The sequence below is a fragment of the Mchenga conophoros genome, linkage group LG2 (genome assembly GCF_057382185.1).
Source record: "Mchenga conophoros isolate Kocher_MC1m ecotype Shallow Benthic linkage group LG2, M_conophoros_male_GT1.1, whole genome shotgun sequence".
NCBI classification, from domain to species: Eukaryota; Metazoa; Chordata; class Actinopteri; order Cichliformes; family Cichlidae; genus Mchenga; species Mchenga conophoros.
Window position 1 is genome coordinate 30,328,458 of NC_140527.1, and position 19,412 is coordinate 30,347,869.

General features: G+C 39.6%; 2 protein-coding genes across 4 annotated transcripts; one reads left to right on the plus strand and one right to left on the minus strand.

Annotated features, from left to right (window-relative positions):
- Window positions 1-422: 422 nt before the first annotated feature.
- On the minus strand, window positions 423-7,526 carry LOC146582256 (arylsulfatase I-like). 3 transcript variants are annotated; one of them, XM_085293088.1, is made up of 6 exons: window positions 7,052-7,526; window positions 3,960-6,389; window positions 2,922-3,012; window positions 2,445-2,834; window positions 1,432-1,536; window positions 423-1,318 (listed from the first exon to the last, which is right to left on the minus strand). In XM_085293088.1, the coding sequence occupies exons 1-2, from the start codon at window positions 7,363-7,365 to the stop codon at window positions 4,991-4,993; spliced, it is 1,713 nt and encodes a 570-aa protein (XP_085149214.1). In that variant the 5' UTR covers window positions 7,366-7,526; the 3' UTR covers window positions 423-1,318; window positions 1,432-1,536; window positions 2,445-2,834; window positions 2,922-3,012; window positions 3,960-4,990. The 3 variants fall into 3 exon arrangements, with proteins under 3 accessions (XP_085149214.1, XP_085149211.1, XP_085149203.1); XM_085293085.1 differs by having other exon boundaries at window positions 1,432-1,533; window positions 2,922-3,066; XM_085293077.1 differs by having other exon boundaries at window positions 2,922-3,066.
- A 6,582-nt stretch (window positions 7,527-14,108) lies between these two features.
- On the plus strand, window positions 14,109-19,377 carry LOC146582257 (uncharacterized). The gene is made up of 8 exons (XM_085293384.1): window positions 14,109-14,353; window positions 15,392-15,444; window positions 15,547-15,590; window positions 15,955-16,001; window positions 16,090-16,264; window positions 17,179-18,378; window positions 18,456-18,556; window positions 18,635-19,377. Exons 1-8 carry the CDS (start codon window positions 14,246-14,248, stop codon window positions 18,671-18,673), a joined length of 1,767 nt encoding a protein of 588 aa, XP_085149510.1. The 5' UTR covers window positions 14,109-14,245; the 3' UTR covers window positions 18,674-19,377.
- The last annotated feature ends 35 nt before the right edge of the window (window positions 19,378-19,412 follow it).

Here is a 19,412-nt window from a genome sequence, read left to right on the forward strand (position 1 = left end):
TCCTTATGAGTTCCTTGGTTAGCATATTTGGTAATTCAGCAAAAAAGCTACATTTCAGTTTAGTTTTGCCTGTGAGTCTACATTTGGGTTCTCAACTCTGGCTGCTTCACACAGTTACATGACAGTTGTATTTATATGACATTTTGTTTTTGATAGCATAGAATAGTCATTCTCAAAGCCAAATAACACAACACAAAGCATGACCTCAAAATATATGCAGTGATTATACTTGATACAGTATCTGTTGCATGTTTCAAAGAAGTGCGAAGGACACACCTTAAACCACTCATCACCTTAAACCCATCTGCAGCTTGTTTTTTCCTGTCTACTTTCCTGTTAGCAATCAGTTGTAGATAAGTGAATGGATGAACTCAAAAAGACATCACATGTAATTTTAAAAATATTAGTTGAAATTTGAAAAATTTTCTCTTCATTCTTTTATTTACTTTATTTAAAGGCCACTGTGCTGACATGAAGTGTTGCAGCAATCAAAAAACTGGAATCTCAGCACTTCAGATTTTTGACATATTTTCTGCAGTTCCGTGTTCTGAGATTCCATGTTAAGTTTTGCCATACAAGGAGTGATTTTCATTGTAAACAGTTACTACAGTTTGAAGGAAGTGAAACATGTCAACATACAAACCACAGGCATGCCTGCAGCATCTTCCACAAAATCTCATTTTGATCTGTTATTTCTTTTGATTTTATCCTGCCCCATTTGCCTACAGTCACATACAGTCCTGTCAGTTATAACAGTTTTAGCTTTTAAACTATTAATTTTTTTATCACATGTTTATTCAGTGAAAGAAACATATGAGTTAAATGACAAATTTAAAAAAAACTTTAAGAAATCAAAAGGTTTAATATACCTTTTATTATATTTCTAGCTAATGCTATACATAAAAAAATTACATTGAAATTTTGATTTATTTATTTATTTTTTTTACTTTAGTGTTGCATAATCAGGCTTCAGACAGGCTTTAGAAATGAACATTTTAATCATCTACATACATTTTTTGGATCAATTTCCATTCTGTTTTATTTATATTTCACCAAATCACAATTACAGTTGCTTCAATGTGCAATATATTGTACAGTAAAGACCCTACAAAAACCCTTACAGACAAAACCCCAACAAGTCTTTTTCAGTATGTACAAGTATAAAATGAAAATATCACAGTCACCTCCTGATTTCTTTTTTTGTAGTTTGATATTTTTTTTCCCCAATTTTTAGGAATCTTTAGTTCAGTGTCCAGTGTTGATTATTGAAGAGGTCAGCTCAGTCATCTTGTTGCTTAAAGTACAGGAGCACGTGAACCTGTAAAAATATAGAAAAGATACAGCAGAACAAACACTTTTTAACTTCCCCATCCAATTATGTTATTCGGTGAATGATGCAGTTGCATTGTTGATCATTAGACAGCATGTTACCTTGTTTACGATGGTTAATTTCTCTACACGCAAAACAGCATGACACTGCTATCAGGAGAAATGCCAGTACACAACAGGCTATGACCAGGTAAAGACACTTGTCTGCTGAGGGAAGATCACAGTGATAACAATTAGAAATTTATTTAAGTGTTCAACGTAAATGTCACTGTATTTGCAACATAGAAGATCCCAACATGAAACAAGTCAGTTTGTTATGAGGCTGAGGTATCAGATTACAGATATAAAAACATAATGAATCCTAGACATTTTTCTTAGCTACCATTATGCAGTTTGGATCATGGCTGAATACTTCATTAATTGATCTTGATACATGTATCAAGAACCCGAGGTTATGTTTCTTCCAAGATCTTTACTTCTTGACAGTTCCAGATTCACATTTGTTCTTATCTTTTATTCCTTTTCATTTGTTCTGTGAAACACTTAGTTAAGAAAAGTGTTATGTAGATAAAGTTTATTGCTCTGACTGTGATTATTTGCTAACTCCCACTAAACCACACCAGAGGTATAGTGTTAGACACTGAAGAAAAACCACACTGACAACTTCTGTTGAACCACCTGTTTCCTGTCATAAAACCACACCTACTACAACACATCCATTTCACAGCTTAATGTGCTCATATAGTGCAGCTAGTAATAATCAGTGACCAAGTGGAAAGTTTTAGTGTGCCTTTTAAGTTTAGGTGGTAGTTACTGAGAAATAAAAAGATAACTAAATTGTGGTATGAACAGCTGCCCTTGTGTGGCTAAAATAACTGAAAATACCAACAGATACAAAAATGTTGTATCAACAAATATTCTGTTCATTCTTCTCAAGAAATCGAAAACATTAAACAACATGATACATTTGCATGTCTCTGCATTTTCTCTGTTTCATCTTCTATCATTAGTTGCACAAGAGATGTGTACTGTGTTTAATAGTTCTACTCCCACATGCTTACATTTCTGATTAACTGTATAATAATATTAAAAATATAAAATCATGAGTAAGTTACCTTCGAAGTTCCAGAGTGCCTTGCCTTCAAAGTTTCCATTGTCTTTAACATCCAGGGTGAAATTAATGTTTTTCTCTTGGACTCCATTTGAATTAAAGACCTCAATGCTGTATTGACCTGAGTCACTCCTCCTCACGTTTGTGATCTTGATTGTCCCGTTGTTGATTATAAATGTTAGTCTGTTGTTAAATTCCTTGTCTGTTGTTGTTGTTTTTCCTTTCTTCATATTGAACACAGTTTTTGTCTCAGTGGGAAGCACCTTCGAACACTGCAGTTGATAGCCATTAGCATCAGTCATCACTTGGATATATACAGTTTCTTCAAGAAGAGGAGAGCATGGACATGTGCTCGTCCTGAGGTCACAAGTAGTCTCATCAACTGGAACCAGAGCTGGAAAAGATGCATTCAAAAGAACATGAGTGGAAATAATTCACACTACAAATGTAAATGTTTGGCATCTTGTGAGGATGATCTTACCATGAGTTCCCGCTGCCATTAGCACAAGAATAAGAAACTGCTCCATGCTTTTTATTCACCCACGCTGTGGTTTTAATGTTTTAAAATGAATCTAGAAAATTTTGGACACATCCGGGTGTAAATCTGCTGTGAACCTCAGCCCTAACTGACAGGAAACAGTAAACAGGAGACGATATAGGCAGGGTATTTTCACAGGGTCAGGAAATAAAGTGATTCACTTTCCTTGCCAACACAAAGAGAACTGAGACAGGCTGCTGTACTGAACTGATCTTAAGAAATATTTACCACATATGAACAAATATGTTCTCCTCTCTGTTGTAATTGCATGTGAAAACTTGAATCTAAACAACACTGGGAACTGCAGTCACACTTTCAGAACAGTCAGCCACACGTGGTACGTTGGTTACCACAGATAGTGTGAGAAAGAGCAAACCAAAACTAAAGTGACAAATTAAGTCACCGATAGTCCAGAAGCTTCTGTGAAGAGAACTTTATTGTTTAACAGTCTTTACAGGGTGTGCAGGAGAGATGTCTTTTTCTGTTTGTAGGTTTGCATAAGTTTGCTTTCCAAAAAGGAAGAGAAATGAAAGATATAGAACAAATAAAATGCAGACAACCTGGTTAAAAGCACCACGCGAAAAGGATGCAAATCTTTGCCACAATATGAAACTGTGAGGCAATGTTCTCCAGAAAATATTAAAACACAGAATCCTCTTATCCAACAAAGGAGGCTGAATTCAATATGAAAAATCATGATTTTTTGACTCACAAGTATTTGGGTAAAGAAAACAAATTCAAATGATGCAGATTTATATGTGAATAAGTTTGTAATAGCACAATAAACTTTAAAAAGTAAATATCAAATAGTCACTATGAACATAGTAACATTAAACATTGCAGCTCTGCACGGGTGGAAGCAAGCTTTACAATTCTTCACTTACTCTTAATTAAGGTTAGTAAGCAAGAGGAGTGATGGAGAACAGAATAAGAAGAATAAAAATGATCATTAGAAAAGAAGAATGTACATTGCTTACTTACATTTTAATGGACGCACACAACAGGACAGGCTAAGGCAGTAACACACATATAATCACTCAACTGGAACTGAGAAAACCCATCTGTGTGAAAAAAAAAAAGAACCTACATCGGTAGTTCCTGTATTACAGTAGAGATGGAAGCTACCACTCTTATAGGGGTGCAGTAAACCTGTGCGAATAGTACAGGGCTTTTAAACACACTGAAGCTACTTTGACTTTTGTTTTGCATGCTTCCTCCTACCCTGCTCTAAAAATAGAAGAAACAGCTATGTCTGTACATGCATGTCCACCAGCATATATGTGCCCGGCTGGGCATCTCATCAGTTTTTATTCTGGCACAATGAGGCAAACAAGCCTGTTTTTTAAAACATATTGCTATGTTGCTTTGTACTGGTTTTTGCTAAAGTCCTTGCAATCGTTCAAGCTCATCGTGAATAGCTGTGACAAATGAAGAAGGAAGCCCTCTTCTAATATTCAGTGGAACAGGTAGCTGCTATAAAAAGTACAGAACAGCACAAAAAGAATCTGATGTGTACAGAAACAAAGAATATTCTTCCGGTAGAAAATATGTAAATACAATAATCCAGAGGCTAATTTAATGAAGGAAATAATGTCTACAATTAATGTCACATTGCCACAGAGGTAGTCATCATTTACATTAATCAAAGCTAGAAAGCTTCTGATGATTCCACCTTGTCATTCTTGTCAAGTACACAGATTTTGAGTTTGTAAAACAACCCTTACCTGTGCAACAGTAAACACACTAGCACCTGTAAAATGGAATTCGCTCATGTGTTTTTGAAGCTTATAATGTTCACTTTTGCAAAACAAACACTTGTAATTGAGATACAAACAAATTAATAATGAAAACATCACCAATCGGTTATTCTTACAGAAATCGAACATGCACCTGCAGCTACAGCTCGATCTTGCAGAAACCTGGCCCATGAGTGAGAACACATCTTCAGATGTTCTCTCAACTAAAGTAGCACCTCTTCATTAAACCAGTGATTTTCTTTTGGTTGTGTTCTCCTATACTATGTTAGACATGATCCGAGTTTTTAGTTTCCCGAAAAATGACCTGCTTTTGGATAGCTTTAGCTTCTTCTTCCAATCCATGCTTTTTTTCTGGAAAAAACTGCCCCAGTTGTCCTCCTCCTCATCTCCTACCCAAGGGACCCAGGCACCTCCATTCAGATAGGGGTCAGCCCGCGGATCCTCTGATGGGTACCTCACAGGCACTGCAGTGCGATTGTAGTACACCAGTCTGGCAAGCAGCTGCTTCACAACATCCGGTCTCTGCTCAGAAAGGTCATAACGTTCATAGGGGTCCCCGGAGATGTTAAAAAGCCACACTGTTTTTCGAGGACGTGTGTGACGCTCCTGCTTCCACCAGCTACTGGGGAAACCTGGAAGTATTTGTGGTGGAATCCAGTCTCCATAACCAGGGTCTCCTGTCAGAAGTTTCCAATCTCCAGCTCGTATGGAGGCCTGAATGGCTGTATTCCAAATGCCATATCCTTTCTGCAGGGAGCCAGTGTGTGCATGGTTATACAGAGGGTCGATGTTGTGCAGGATTTCCAGCCTAGGTGATTCTTTTCCTTCACTGATGGCCTCCCACACATTATACCCATCAACCCCCTCAGTGAGGGACTCATCACCACCTGCTAATCCCACTAATGTGGGATACCAATCAGTAATGTGCACCAGTGATTTGCTCACCCTCCTCTTTTTCCTTAACAGAGGGCTGTGGACGAATCCCAGACCCCGGATGCCACCTTCCCAGTAGGTTCCTTTACGTCCTCTAAGAGGCCAGTTACTTCCACCAGACAAGGGCTGACCTCCATTGTCTGTAGAGAAAATGATGACACTGTTCTGATAGTATCCATACTTGCGGAGAGCGTATGTTATATTACGAACCGCTTCATCTACAGCTGACACCATAGCAGCATACTTCCTGCGTGCCACATTTTCCAGCCCAAGGTAGGGGTAGATGTACTCATCTGGATATTGTAAGGGTGTGTGAACAGCTTGGAAGGAGAGGAAGATGAACAGCGGTTGGGATTGAGGATCATGGGTTGCCAGGATCTTGCGTACTCTCCTTGTGTACAGATGCGTGGAGTATTTTCCACTCTGACCCCAGGCAACTGACTCCCCCTCATGGAGATCAAAGCCACACAGCCCAGAGCCATCACAGCCATCATAGGTGTAGTAGTTAACACTCCCCGTTAAGGATCCAAAGTATGTGTCAAAGCCACGGCGAGTGGGTAAGCACTCCTTCTTATAGAACCCCAAGTGCCACTTCCCTACCATGTGGGTGGAGTAGCCGAGTTCCTGTAGCCTCTGAGGGAGCGTGACCTGGTCAAAAGGCAGGCAGTTAGGCTGGCGAGGTCGGATGATGGAGTGCTGAAGACCAGTGTGGATTTGGTACCTGCAGAATTTAAGATTAAGAAAATATTTAAAAGGAAAAATATATTGTTTGCATTTAGGGATAAGATTCGTTTTTGAGGTTGCATATCTTTTGGGCGCAATAATAAAGGAGGGAAATCTGATATCAAGACAGCCTTAATCCATATCATCCAATCACATCCAACAGGTTAAACAGAAATGTGAATAAGAGGGGTTGTAAAGAGGTTTAGAAAAATAGAACAGGGAGAAGGAGACTGCCCTGTTTTTCTCAAACAGGTTATGGTGATTGGCATGAAGATACACTCCAGATTTGTGTCTGTTTATATTTGTATGCCAGTCAAAACACAGACAGAAGGCTGTGTAATAGCAAGCACATCTTTTACATCCTTTTTCTTTAATTGGAAATATATAGTCGGAAATCACATGTTTGGACCTGATTGATAGCTTTGAAACATAAAAGCTGTACACTTTCTAGATTTGCCATTATCTCTAGAAGAGTGGTCTTGGTTCCACTGTCCCCATGCATTCAAATACAAGCTCACAAAACAGGAAGCTGCTTTAAAATCCAGTAGTTTAATTCATCAGGCAGCAGTTACATCTATGTTAAACATCAGTATGGTCTAATTCTAGGAATACAAAGCATTTATTTTAAATAAGGAGCAGTCCAGTCACAGGACACTTTACCTGCCAGTGATGAATTGACTTCTGGATGGGGTGCAGATGGGCTGGATGTAATAATTCTCCAGCTTCACGCCATCCGCAGCCAGTTTATCCAGCACCGGTGTCCTGATGTCTGAGCTATGATAGCCAATGTCATTGAACCCCTGGTCATCTGTCATAATGAAAATAATATGAGGGGGTTGAGGGACAGGAAATCTGCCAATAAAAGGTTTTTCTGGATCGTTTTCCACCTGGTTAGGGCTCATCAGATCCCAGGTCAGGTACCCGAGGCTCAGCAGGCTCATCATGGAGAAACCGGTGAGAGCTGTCGTTGCCATGGTTCCTGTGACGCTTTAAATTACTTAAGCTTGCTTGTATTTAGTAAGCTGGCGCTAAATAACTATGCAGTGAGACTCAGGGTTAAAAAAAAATCCCCTCATAAGGTGTTCCAAGTAACACCTTGTACACTTGAATGGCAGTTAAGCAACCTAAAACTAAGAAAAGCTACACCTCCAGCCTCGCTGAATCTCCAAACACTTTCTGCCACCTTTGAAAGCATTCCACTTTTCCAAGTGTTCCTGTTAACCCCGCCCAGTTGCCTTGCTGCCTCACTGAAATAATATCAGCCCCTACTAACCCCACTGCCAAAGAAAATACAGTATTTCTACTACATCCAGGTGTTAATGGAGAGTTTACATCTCACATTAGTGATACTTCTGCTGAATTTGGACATTGTGCTGCATTATTCTAGATATTAATGTAGCTTTGTTGGTCTTTGACTGTAAAAAATAGCTTTAAAAACATACTTAGTACTCAAAATAATTGCATCATAGACTCTCCTCTTCATTTGTGCTCCATCATGATCATCATTTCAATATGCCACCCTATAAACTTCAGAAAACCTTAGAAAGCAAGAGCAATATCTCCCCATCTGACCTGGTTAAAACACAGTTGACAGAGGGTCTACAGAAAAAAAAACACCATGTGTGGGGGAGATTTGAGTCTCAGGGTGGCTGTGGGGCCCTACAGACACAGGTCTCCACTCTACTCTGTACTGCACTCACAAACACTCTTATTTTTCCTGCTGTTTCTGCGCACTGCAGACCCTACGAGAGAGACAGAACAGACTTCTCTGACTGATAACATCTCCAGCTGGGCGTCATGGAAGCACTTTACAAATCATCCAGTGGGTCAACAGAAAGCAGCAGGACTGCACAGCCTCACCCACAGCTCCTGGAGGTATTTCTCCACAGTATCTGCACTGTAGATCACCATCATGATACAGGTTCACTTTGACTGGGAACAGTGGAATAGCTGTAGAGAACAGCTAAAAATCAGACTATAAAAAGTAGAAAATAATTAATCTAACATACATTGGGTATTTGCCTGTCACTGTGAATCACAAGTGTTTTTGAGCTCTGGTGCTGTTGAAGCTAGGATCAGGCTTCATTTCATAGCAGAGCTAAAAGCACAAAGTGATTGACGCTGTTCCCTTCAGGGCCGTCTCCTTGCGAAACACTGCACAGTTTCCACTGAACATTGCACTCCTTCTTGAGGTCCTTCATTGGCAAAAATGGCAACAATGCAATTCTGGGAAACAGGGCGATTTTACAGGGAATCAAATTTGAAAAATAAGGCTGGTGGTTAATATTTCTTTTGCTTTAAATCTTGAATATAATGAATACTTCATGGTCACCAACGTCAAATGTGGCTAGCAGACAAAAATAAACTGATATACTGAAGCGAGGAGTTGGTCAACATAGTGAGATGTAAAACATCACACCTTGCAAGTGTTGATATTGAGGTTTGTGGGCATGGAGGTCGTGGGGTGCAAAAGGAAGAATGACCCCGCCCCCCAAAAGAGTATAAAGCTGAGGTTGATGGGCATGTTTGTCTTGAAGCAGGAAAGGCATCTTTAGAGCGGAGCTTTAGACTTTATGACAGAACAAACAGAGAAAGAGGGAGGAAAAGGGACCTGAAGTTTTATACGATCATGTTTATTCTCGTGCTGTTCTAGAGGGAATACATTACATATCATGATTGTGATATTACTGCTTTTCCTCAAAAGTATGCAAAAAATTAGAGGAAAGAGAGTTTCCTGGTCTTTGGGCAGCCACACTTATGAGATGTGACTCATCTGTTTTCTGCCGCTCAGAGCTGTAACTGCGGCAGCTCGCCAGGCTGACAACAACTCTGCTCACATCCAAGACCACAATGCAAACAACACGTATACAAACACTCACGTCTATCACATCCACAAATATTAACAGAGCCACGTCCCCAGAGACCCGACAGACTCTGAAGTCTAAAAAGACTGTGATAGGCCAATACCACAGATATATTCTTGCTCGCCTTCCACATTTGCTCTTTCTTTTGTGGATTGTCATATTGCCAAAATAATTTCACCACGAACGCAAGGCTAAGCCACAAAATGGTTTGATGACAGTATTTACAGAATGAGTAACCTTACAATGCACCAGTAATAGAATATCACGGACCCTGAATAAACATCGTGCTCGGTTTCTGGAGGTTATTTTTAAAGTTATTTGTTTGTTTTAACTTATGTTAGGCTCGTGTTTTTAAAAAATGTAAATAAAAATGGAATTTCTTAATATCCTCGTAAACCGCAGCTGTCTATTTCCAGTAAGCGGTCATTTCAGGCATGTTAAAAAAGGTCACTCTGCTTTAAGAAACCACTCATTCTGAGTTGTTGCTGTGGGAGTTAAATTTCACATTCTCAGACACTTATTTCACTATTTTAGTTATTGATTAACCAATTAAACTTGTTATGTGGTAACAACCTTTAAATCTGCTACATGGGAATTTCTCAGACTGAGATTTAATTGTGTTCACTGGCTGTTCATTACCCTCCTAATTTGCCAATTTCTTCCAGAGGATGTGAGCAAAGTGCTGTGAAGTAGGCTATCATAAATTTAACAACACTTCATTTTCCTACCCCGTAATTAACAGTGGAGCCATAAAACAGAATCCAGTTTCTTTAAGGATTTCTTAGCTTGAGCTGGAGAAAACCATTCATAAAGTTACAAATAGCAATGGTAGCTTTTGCTGGTACAGGTAGTTTTCAGCTCCTGTCTTGCTTCTGTGGTTTTTGCCTCTCTGTCACGTAAAGAGTAAATCAATAGCAGACCCACCCTAAAAGATTTGGATTTAGTAACACAAAATTATACTTTCACAGCATTTTCTCATCTTTACATCCCTGTCCAAACCGGTTCCAAGCAGGATTTTAAGGCCTTGAGAAATCCGACAATGAGTTTAAAGGGAAGTAGAGACGGCTGTGCCGGTCGGCAGCAGATGTTGGCTTTGGCTAAAGAAAGTGGTGCTGTTACTGAATACGGCTGCTCTGCTTCACTAGGAACACTACCCCCTTTCTAATCAACGCAGCCCTGCCGGTAAACCTCCACATTACCCCCACCTCTCACCCCAATTTTCTAATCTGAGTAAGACTGGATGGAACTGTTCTTTTTCCTCCTGTGTGCCAACTCTGAGGCAAAACTTGTACTTCAGCATGCTCAGCTTGTCATCTCTCCACTTTATACAATAGAAGCCTTGTTTCAGAATTTACTAAAAATGGCTTTTTCATCTTTTATCAATCTTTCAGCTACAGGTCATTTATTTGGGAGCAAAGTAAAGGCCAAAGACGCTTCCTCTCTCAGGTGAGTTTCATAAACAGTCCTCGACAACAACCAGGACCTACATACAGTTATATTAGCTATTCAAATGCAGAGAGAAGTAACTGAATAAGAGCACTGTAGATAAGAAAGTAGGGAGGTTAGTATGGTTAATTTGCGTAGGTTTTGACTCAGTTTACAAGTTACACAGAAGAAAAGAACTGTATTTACCAAAAAACAGGAACAGCGTTTAGATTCTGCTAACAGCATTATTATTGCCTCAGTTTCTCTTTGTGAACTTGTGTGGTTGCCTTTTACAGTGTAGTAGTTACCATGTCACAAGATCTGTCCCAGAATCAAGTGTTTAAGACTGATAACTTTAATTTCTAACTCAAATAAAGGGTAAACATTTCTTAGATTTCCTCTGTCTGGTGGGGTTTTAAAGTCCACATATCAGCCCTCAGCAGGTGGAAATCAGAGGAAGGGCTCAAACACATGGCCTTGGCCGTCGCTGAAGGTGTGTTTGATTTGGCTCATGTGGAGCTCCGGCAGCACCTGGTTGGCAAGGCTAGGCATAGCAGTTCATTAGGACCCTCCTGCAAAGCCCCTTGGATATACATCATAAGGGACTCGTTGAAGAATCCCTAAGGAGAGGGTGTTAAAAAAAAGTATAGCTCAGTTATGCTATTTTTTATTCTTTTATATATTTATTAATCACATGTATGTAAGTGTTTCCACTTAACCAGTTTTACTGTTGTGCCAGTGTGGCAGCGATGACAGGTTGTGGCACCCAGACCTTGCCGTCTATAGCGGGTAATTAAATGGAGAGTGAGCACAGATGTGAGCTGTTAAATGTGTCCAGCGTAATTTATTTCCTGTGAAACAGGCTGCCATTTACAAGTGTAGCCTGTACAAATACTGCAGTCATTTTACAGAAACGTGCCATCAAAGCCGAGGGGAGCGTACTACTTCTTTTTCCTTGTGTTCGAGGATGTCTTTTGGTCCTCCCTCAAGCAGTAACTTTAGCTAAAATCCATTTTCTTACACTCGTCAATACCCAGTTTAATATATTGGAATGTTTGTTTGGAGTAAACATGAGCAAATTAAATATTACATTTTCTTTGCTCACTTTTAAATATTACAAATTAAAATTGTTTTTCTTCCACAAAACTTTGGTGGTCTGTCCCATCAACACTCTAAGAATGGGAGCTGAGTCAGCCTCATAACCTGCGCGTTGTCCAAACCAAATGTGTGTGTGTGTGTGTGTGTGTGTGTGTGTGTGTGTGTGTGTGTGTGTGTGTGTGTGTGTGTGTGTGTGTGTGTGTGTGTGTGTGAGAGTGAGAGAGAAGAGTATGAGGGGTAGCAAGCTTGTGGAAGATGGTGAAATCAAGCTCAGTGAGACCCACTGAGTGCTGACGTTGAGCTTGGACTACACACTGCTTTCCTTTTCTGGTTTTCCCTGATGAATGAGTCTCTTTCAGCTGCCTTGCTCTTACTGACCCCCTGCTTACCCAATACTCTCCTTTAGTTTGACCTAAGATCTCACCGCCAGCTTTCTCAGATCTTTTCACTGGCAGCATGTACCCATGCCCAATCACCATTAATGTCCTCCCACACCAAAGCAAAAAGTTAGACTTATATCCAAATACACCTGATAGAGTTGACTGACCTTTCTGGCAGTTTCTGGGATATTTCTGACTTGTTCACTTGCTTGAATAGCTTGTGGATTGTCTGGCTATGTGGATGGGTAATGGGTTTGTTTTTTTCGAACATGTGATTAAAAAAGAGAACTGAGTCAAGAAACCTAGAGCCACAAGAGCGAGCTAACAGAGACATAAAGGGTAGGTGTATTTTAAGACTTACAGTTATGTTTCCTGAATATGAGCAGGCAGTTTATGTTGGCTCTCACAGTTCATTTCTTGCCTTTTAACATATATGCCGAGGTGGATTTTGGTCTCTACAAATGTCCCGCTTTTACATATTTGTAAGGTTTGAGAACATCTCAACAGAGGGACAGGGTCTGTTACAATAGAGACACACATATACAGTCACTTCATGGGTACATCTGTTCAACTGCTTATAAACACAAATATCTAAATATAAGCCAATCACATGTGATCAACTCAAGATGAAGATGAAGATGCAGAAGTGCATCTCTGAACGCACAGCCAGTTAAACCCTAAAGCAGATGGGCTACAGCAGCAGAAGACCGCAGCAGGTGCAACTCCTGTTAATTATGACCTGGAAATTGAAACGTTGCTTCACATATGCTAACTGAACAATCCCAATTATTTTATTGCAACATTCAGATAGTAGATAGCTGAATTTGGCAAAATTTAGTAACGATGTGTGCATTGTTGCTGTCCCTTCATACCCAAAGTGTACCCATTTCGTGATGGCTACTTCCAGCAGGATAACACACTATGCCGCAAAGCTCAAATAATATGAAAGGGGTTTCTTGAACATCACAGTGAGTTCACTGTAGTGAAATGGCCTCCAGTCACCAGATCTCAATCCAATAAAGCACCCTTATGGGGTGTGGTGGAACAGGAGTGTCACACTGTGGATATCCAACCAAAATAATCTGTAGCAACTGTGGGATGATATCATGTCGATATGGCCCAAATTCTCAGAAAAATGTTTCTAGCATCTTGATAAATCTATGCCTGTTCTGCAGGAAAAAGGAAGTGGTGGGTGAATGTAACAGACAAAAGAGATCAAGCTTATCACACTATGCAGAACGCAAACGATCTTTTACACTGAAGACAAAGACTTATTACACAGCATGTTTTATCTGCTTCTACATGCAACATGCAGACAGTTGCACAGCGGAAGGAGCAATTGAAAGCAACCAGTTGTACACTTGGTGCTTTTAAGTAGTAGCTATAAAAAGACATTGCCCACTAGAAGCATGCCATGCCACAAAGCTGTCATATTGTTTGTTTGCTTTATATTAAAAGTGTTTATAGTAGCTGAACTGTAATGATAGAAGGGCAGATCAGATGTCTGCATTTTACCGGTAGAATCAGAGTAAATTTCCAGAACATCATTTATAAAATATGATTCGTCCACATCATGAAAATCATCCCCTCTTTGGGTAAAACTGAGCCTAAACTGGCCCGAATATAAGATAGTTAAAGGCAGATAGCAAAACACAAATATAAAAAGAAAATGATTTGGTTTAAATGGTTCAGTGCTAATGTCAGTTTTCATTATAACATGGCTTTAAAATGCGGTGAAAAGACAGCTGAAAAAACCTCTGACACACATATGACTAACAGACTATATAAACTACTTTCCGTTATTAGCCCCTTATCGAAATGCATTGTGTACACAGGTTAAGTTTTCATTTGAATGCGTGATATTTTTGCGCGGACCGCTGACAGCGTTGCTACGCCCCGCTTACTACATCTCCCATAGTGCATTGCAGCGGTAGGAAATAATCACATCCTTGGGTCAGAGTTCAAAATGGTAACATGCGGGTTTCAGAAGCTGCAACTCTGAGCATCATGAGGATACTTTTAATATGAAAATACCACTTGCGTTAGCTTAGCCTTAGTTTGATTAATCCTTTTTTCGTTTCTCGAATATGTCCGTGAACGCATCAAAGCACGAGCTGATCCAGCTGATCTACCGCCACTTGAAGGAGCATGGTTATCGCTCAGCTGCAGATGAGCTACAGAGGCACAGCCCACAGGTCAACATTGTTCACCACACACACACACACATATCAACTGCAACTGTTACAATGTTTCAAATGCTGCTCCTGTGCTGTGCAATAAACCCCCTCTACTCACACCTCATGAAATTCCACAAAAAAACATTTTCTGAAGTGTGGACGGGGAAGAACGTTTGCTCAATTAAATCTCCCCATTTTTCGTAACAACTAGACTGCTACGTGTTTCTATTTTTCTGCATAAACATAGTTGTGTGTGTATATATAACTTTAAAGATCGTAAGATCCAAGAAATGTATCCTCCCCTTGCTGTGAGCTAAAACGAGCTCAATGTTAGGACTTATATACCACTTAAAAAAAAGTGGTGTGTGAGTGGGCCAACTTCTTGTTGCGTTCAATACTTGCCTAGACTAAGAACGTAACACTTGAAAGGCTTTCACCTTGTATAGACCTCTGTAAGAGGGACTGTGGCTGGAGGAAAGACAGAAAAAGTCAGATTAGTTTTAAAGGTAATCAAGTCCTTGACATAAAAAATACCATCAGTTAGACTCTACTCACCAAGAGCTTCCACCCAAAGTGGCTCAAATAGGATGTAGCATATGGCCAATTTAAATGAGTGGGGAGAGTGTGCGGCCAGGAAAAGCTGTTTGTGGTAAAGTCTAAGAAAAAAGCCCAGAGATTTGTATAAGTGCAGTCATTGCAAATGTAATACAGACCAAGAAGGCTTGTTGATTTTTCTTCCCCAAATGAGAACCATTTGGTCCCTCCACAGGTTTTTGAATTTGTAAATATTCCACAAAATGTAGTAGACTTTGTCCTTTTCTGTAAACGTGTTTATTATTCTAGTTTATTCATTTGTAATGAACTCAAGTCCTTCCTAACCACCTTCTTGGGGTCTGCTTTCATTCAAATTTGACACATAACCATAACAATGGCATGTTTTTATGTCTTTATATGCTGACATCTCCTTCAGACTACTGTACCATGTCCAAGAAATACTCCCACTGTATATTTCAAACTTCTTAATAAGTTGTAACATTTAATTTTGATTTTCTACAGGGGGAGACCAAAATATCAGTATCACTACTCGACATCTACACATCATGGTTGAAGTAAGGATGATTTCTTAGTGCTTTTCAGAAGCAACGGCCACTGGGTTAGATGTCTCATTTTGTAATAGCTTGGATACTAACTATTTTTTTTATTCCTGACAGTAACCCAAAAAATTCAGCAGATCAAGGAAGGACTCCAACTAAAGGTTCATATTTTTCTTTTTCTTTGTTAAATACAAATTAAATTAGAAAGCTGAAGTTGGATCTGAGATACTACATTTGTTTATTTGTGTATATGTGTGTCCTGATCCAGCTGTTCATGCTTACAAAATTCTTAAGCAAGATTTGGAACTTCTGTACATTAGTTTGCTTTGAGTATTTTCATCTTACACCTGTACCCAAACATTCACACTCCTAACAACCTCCAATCAGATTCAAGATGAGGGCGACAGCTTAGTGAAAAAACTGACATATCAGAGAATGCAGCTCGGTTTGTAGCAGTAAACTCTTTGAGGCCAGAGGTTGGCGTATTTGAATGCATTTTAACACATTTGCACTTTTTATGTTTAGCAAAGTCTACAACATCAAAAAAGAAAAAGGACACAACTGCAAAAAAGGTGAATTTTTATTTTGTTTTAATTTCTTTTCGTGGCAGTTCTTGGACTATACCAACCACGCTAATCCTTCTTTTTCTTTTTTTCCCAGTCTGTTCCAGCAAACAAGAAAAAAACTGAGGGAAAAGCTGCAAAAAAAGTCACAGGTGAGAAGAAATCAAAGAGCCGAACACCAGACAAAGTTGTGACTGCCGGTGCAGATGATTCAGACTCTGACAGCAGTCTGGATGTGGAGAAGTGGAAGAAACTGCTCCAACAGATGACAGGTGAGTCACTGAATGCATTATTCATGGGCGAGCGTGTCAAGGATGAGGTGATGAAAAGAATCCTAGAAAAATGAAGAGGGGGTTATGAGTGGACAATAAAGTGACCAAAGCCAGGCTAGAAATATTTGACTTGCCCAAAACACCTCACTTAAGGAGCAACCAGGGCACATCCAGTTCAGATACCTCAAACATTTCACATCAAATGAACCATATCTAAAAAAAGAATCCCATCTGCCCCTCTCAGAAGGAGCGGTTATTTGCACAGTAACTTTAGGATAGTTTTCCCTTAATGTAATGAAATTATTTTCAGTTGCAGGCTGTCAGCGCACACGTGGGTGAGTTTTATCTTTTTTCCAACAAGTTTGATCTGTTAGAGATCCAATCAGATGAAATTAGGCTTGTTAGAAGAGGGGTCCTTAACGTGGTCTGAGCTAACATAACCTGTTTCAGGAAAAGACTGTATTTTATATTTCAAATAAGATTTTATTGAAATGAGAATCATGCAAAGATACTCTAATGCAGGTTCTGAATTAAAGTGTAAAGCTGGAAATAAGCAAAATATGTCTCATTTGAGCTAACGTCAAAGCGCGCTATTGAGAGACTGAGATGTAGCATTCAGGCGAGGTGTTCATGGTGGAAGGAGTCTAAACTCAGGTGGAATAAACTGTGGAGGGTGTGGAAAATGTACAAAGTGATGGAAGATGAAGGGAAAGCTTGGTCCCTCCACTTAATGAGAGAAAGACAACCACCAGACAGTGCAGCACCACCCATGAACAACCTCACCATGGAAAAGAGTGATTTCATCCAAACAGAGCTGTGTACAGTTACTGTTTGCTCGCTGTTTATGTTTTCTTTTAGGCATTTGTTCCACCATGCACAGTTTGATGTTTTTACTGGGTTTTCTCTGTCCACAGATGCCGACATAGTCAAGATGAATGCCATCAATGCCCTGGACTCCTCTGCTCCTCAACCCCCGAAAAAGAGAGTCAGGAAACCCCGGGCTAAGGCTCCGGTGAAACCTGGAACCCCAGTTAAACCGAGTAACGGGACAGTGAAACACAATGACGAAGGTGGCGAGAAACATGTGACTGAAAAAAAAGCAAAGACGAGCTCGACCGAGAAGAATGTGACAAAAAATGTGACTTCTGTCACCTCAAGCACTCCGAGCCAAAAGCAAAACCTCTCATCTCCAGCGGACAAACAAATAAAAAAGGACAGGGAAACTGCAACTCCCAGTGAACAAACAACTGATGACAGAACATCTGAGCCCAAGAAGAAGAAGAAAAAGAAGGAGAAAATTGCAGACAAGGAGGAAAAGAATGAGACGGGTGAAGATGGAAAAGAGGAATGTGGCGAAGAGACGAGAAAGACCAAAGACACGAAGCAGGAGGAGGCTAAAAAAACTCCGAAGGTGAATAAAAAAGCAAAAGAAACCAAAGATGATGCTGAAAGAAATGAGACAGTCACGACTGAGACAAACACAAGAGGGAACGCTGATGAGAAAACCCTTTCAGAGTCAACGGTACAAGAAAAGAAACAAAAGAAGAAGAAGAAAGAGAAGGCTGGTAGTGAGGGAAGTTTGGCACAGACTGGAAATTCTGAGCAGGTATCTGAGGAAGTGAAAAATAACAAAGAGAGCAAACAGGAAGAAAACAACCAAACCTCAGAGCACATAGCAGAAGAAAAGAAAGCCAAGAAGAAAAAAAAGAAGAAAACAGAAAGTGAGGAAAATTCATTGACATTTGCAAGTGAAAGCATTTCAAAGCAAAAAGCTGAAGACATAGAAAATAATACAGAGCAAAAAACTGAAGAAATTGAGACTTTAGAGCAGACGTCTACAGAAAAGAAGGCAAAGAAGAGGAAAAGGGACCTTCTTAATGGTGAGGAAAATCCAGAACAAGTACTGCAGGAAAAGAAATCGAAGAAGAAGAAAAAAGAAAAAGCTGATGAAGAAAGAGAGCAGGTAGTTGAGGATATAATAGATAATAAGGTAGAGGAAACAACAGAGCAGGTCAAGAGTGTCAAGAAGAAAAAGAAAAATAATCCCGCCAACACAGAGCCGCTGCCTCCACCTGACGTAGAGGCAACGAGTTCTCAAACGGAGAAGAAGAGAAGTGAGTAAACAACCCACATATAGCTTAAAAACATGTAATTTGATGGTTTTGTAAAATTGCTTTGCATTTGTCCTCAGAAAAAAGCAAATTGAAATCAGCCGACATCCCAGAAATACCTGTAGATTCAATCCAAGACGCCATGGCAACAGAAACCGCCTCAAGCGACTCCCACAAAAAGGTATCACGCTACTTAGAAAACAAATGTGTCCAGTCTCAACGTTGGCGGATCCTAACCCTCATGTCCGTCTCTCCACAGAAGAAGAAGAAATCATCAAAGAATCATCAAGATGTGTGACTCGTCATCCCGCAGACCCAGAGGACGAGGGTCACATCACGTCCTCCGATTTCCGATCATGTACACTGATCATATATCAGTAGTTAGAATATGACTTAAAACTTTAAAGATCCGTCTTTTATATTTTTGCTACATTTTTATCTTTTTATGGGTTTTGGGTTTGTGTTTTTTTACTTAAGTGTTTCTACGGTAGCTGCCATTTTCACGGCACGCGCATTTCGTGGTTGTTTTGGGGAACTGATGATCACCTGTTGAAATATTTCTGCCTCATAGTGAAATTCAGATGGGGTTTAATTGAGTAACGTCTGTTTTTATAAACATGGATTCTGTTTTGCTCTCAGGAATTTCCCTCGTGATAATCCTGAGCTAGGTTCTCTAAACCACCTTTCATATTTTTATGCAGATTTAAGTTGTAAAATGAAGTGAAACTGTGTGATTCTGATTAAGAGGTTTACTCCTGTCCTATAGCTGTCTTTTGGTATTTCGTTAAAAAAAATTACACACTTTTTTTTAACCAGATGTATATTTATTCAAATTGACATGTCAGCTGTTCTATCGTGGGAAAGGAGGGGAAATTCTATGTGTGTGATGAGCATTATTTTTTAAAGTTTTAAATGTTTGATATAAATTTTCTTATATAGATTGTATATTATGCTTTTAATACAAATTAAACACCATAGTTTTTTTTGTTTTTATCAACTGTACCCGTCCCAAGTCTTACATCTGGTAAATCCTGTTC

Excerpts from the sequence above, each read along its gene's own strand:
- LOC146582256 (XM_085293088.1), bottom strand. The coding sequence starts at position 7,365 with ATGGCAACGACAGCTCTCACCGGTTTCTCCATGATGAGCCTGCTGAGC. Across the intron at positions 6,390-7,051 it reads AGTCAATTCATCACTGGCAG|GTACCAAATCCACACTGGTC; the intron begins GTAAAGTGTCCT and ends TAAATTCTGCAG.
- LOC146582257 (XM_085293384.1), top strand. The coding sequence starts at position 14,246 with ATGTCCGTGAACGCATCAAAGCACGAGCTGATCCAGCTGATCTACCGC. Across the intron at positions 15,445-15,546 it reads ATCTACACATCATGGTTGAA|TAACCCAAAAAATTCAGCAG; the intron begins GTAAGGATGATT and ends TATTCCTGACAG. Across the intron at positions 16,265-17,178 it reads ACTGCTCCAACAGATGACAG|ATGCCGACATAGTCAAGATG; the intron begins GTGAGTCACTGA and ends CTCTGTCCACAG.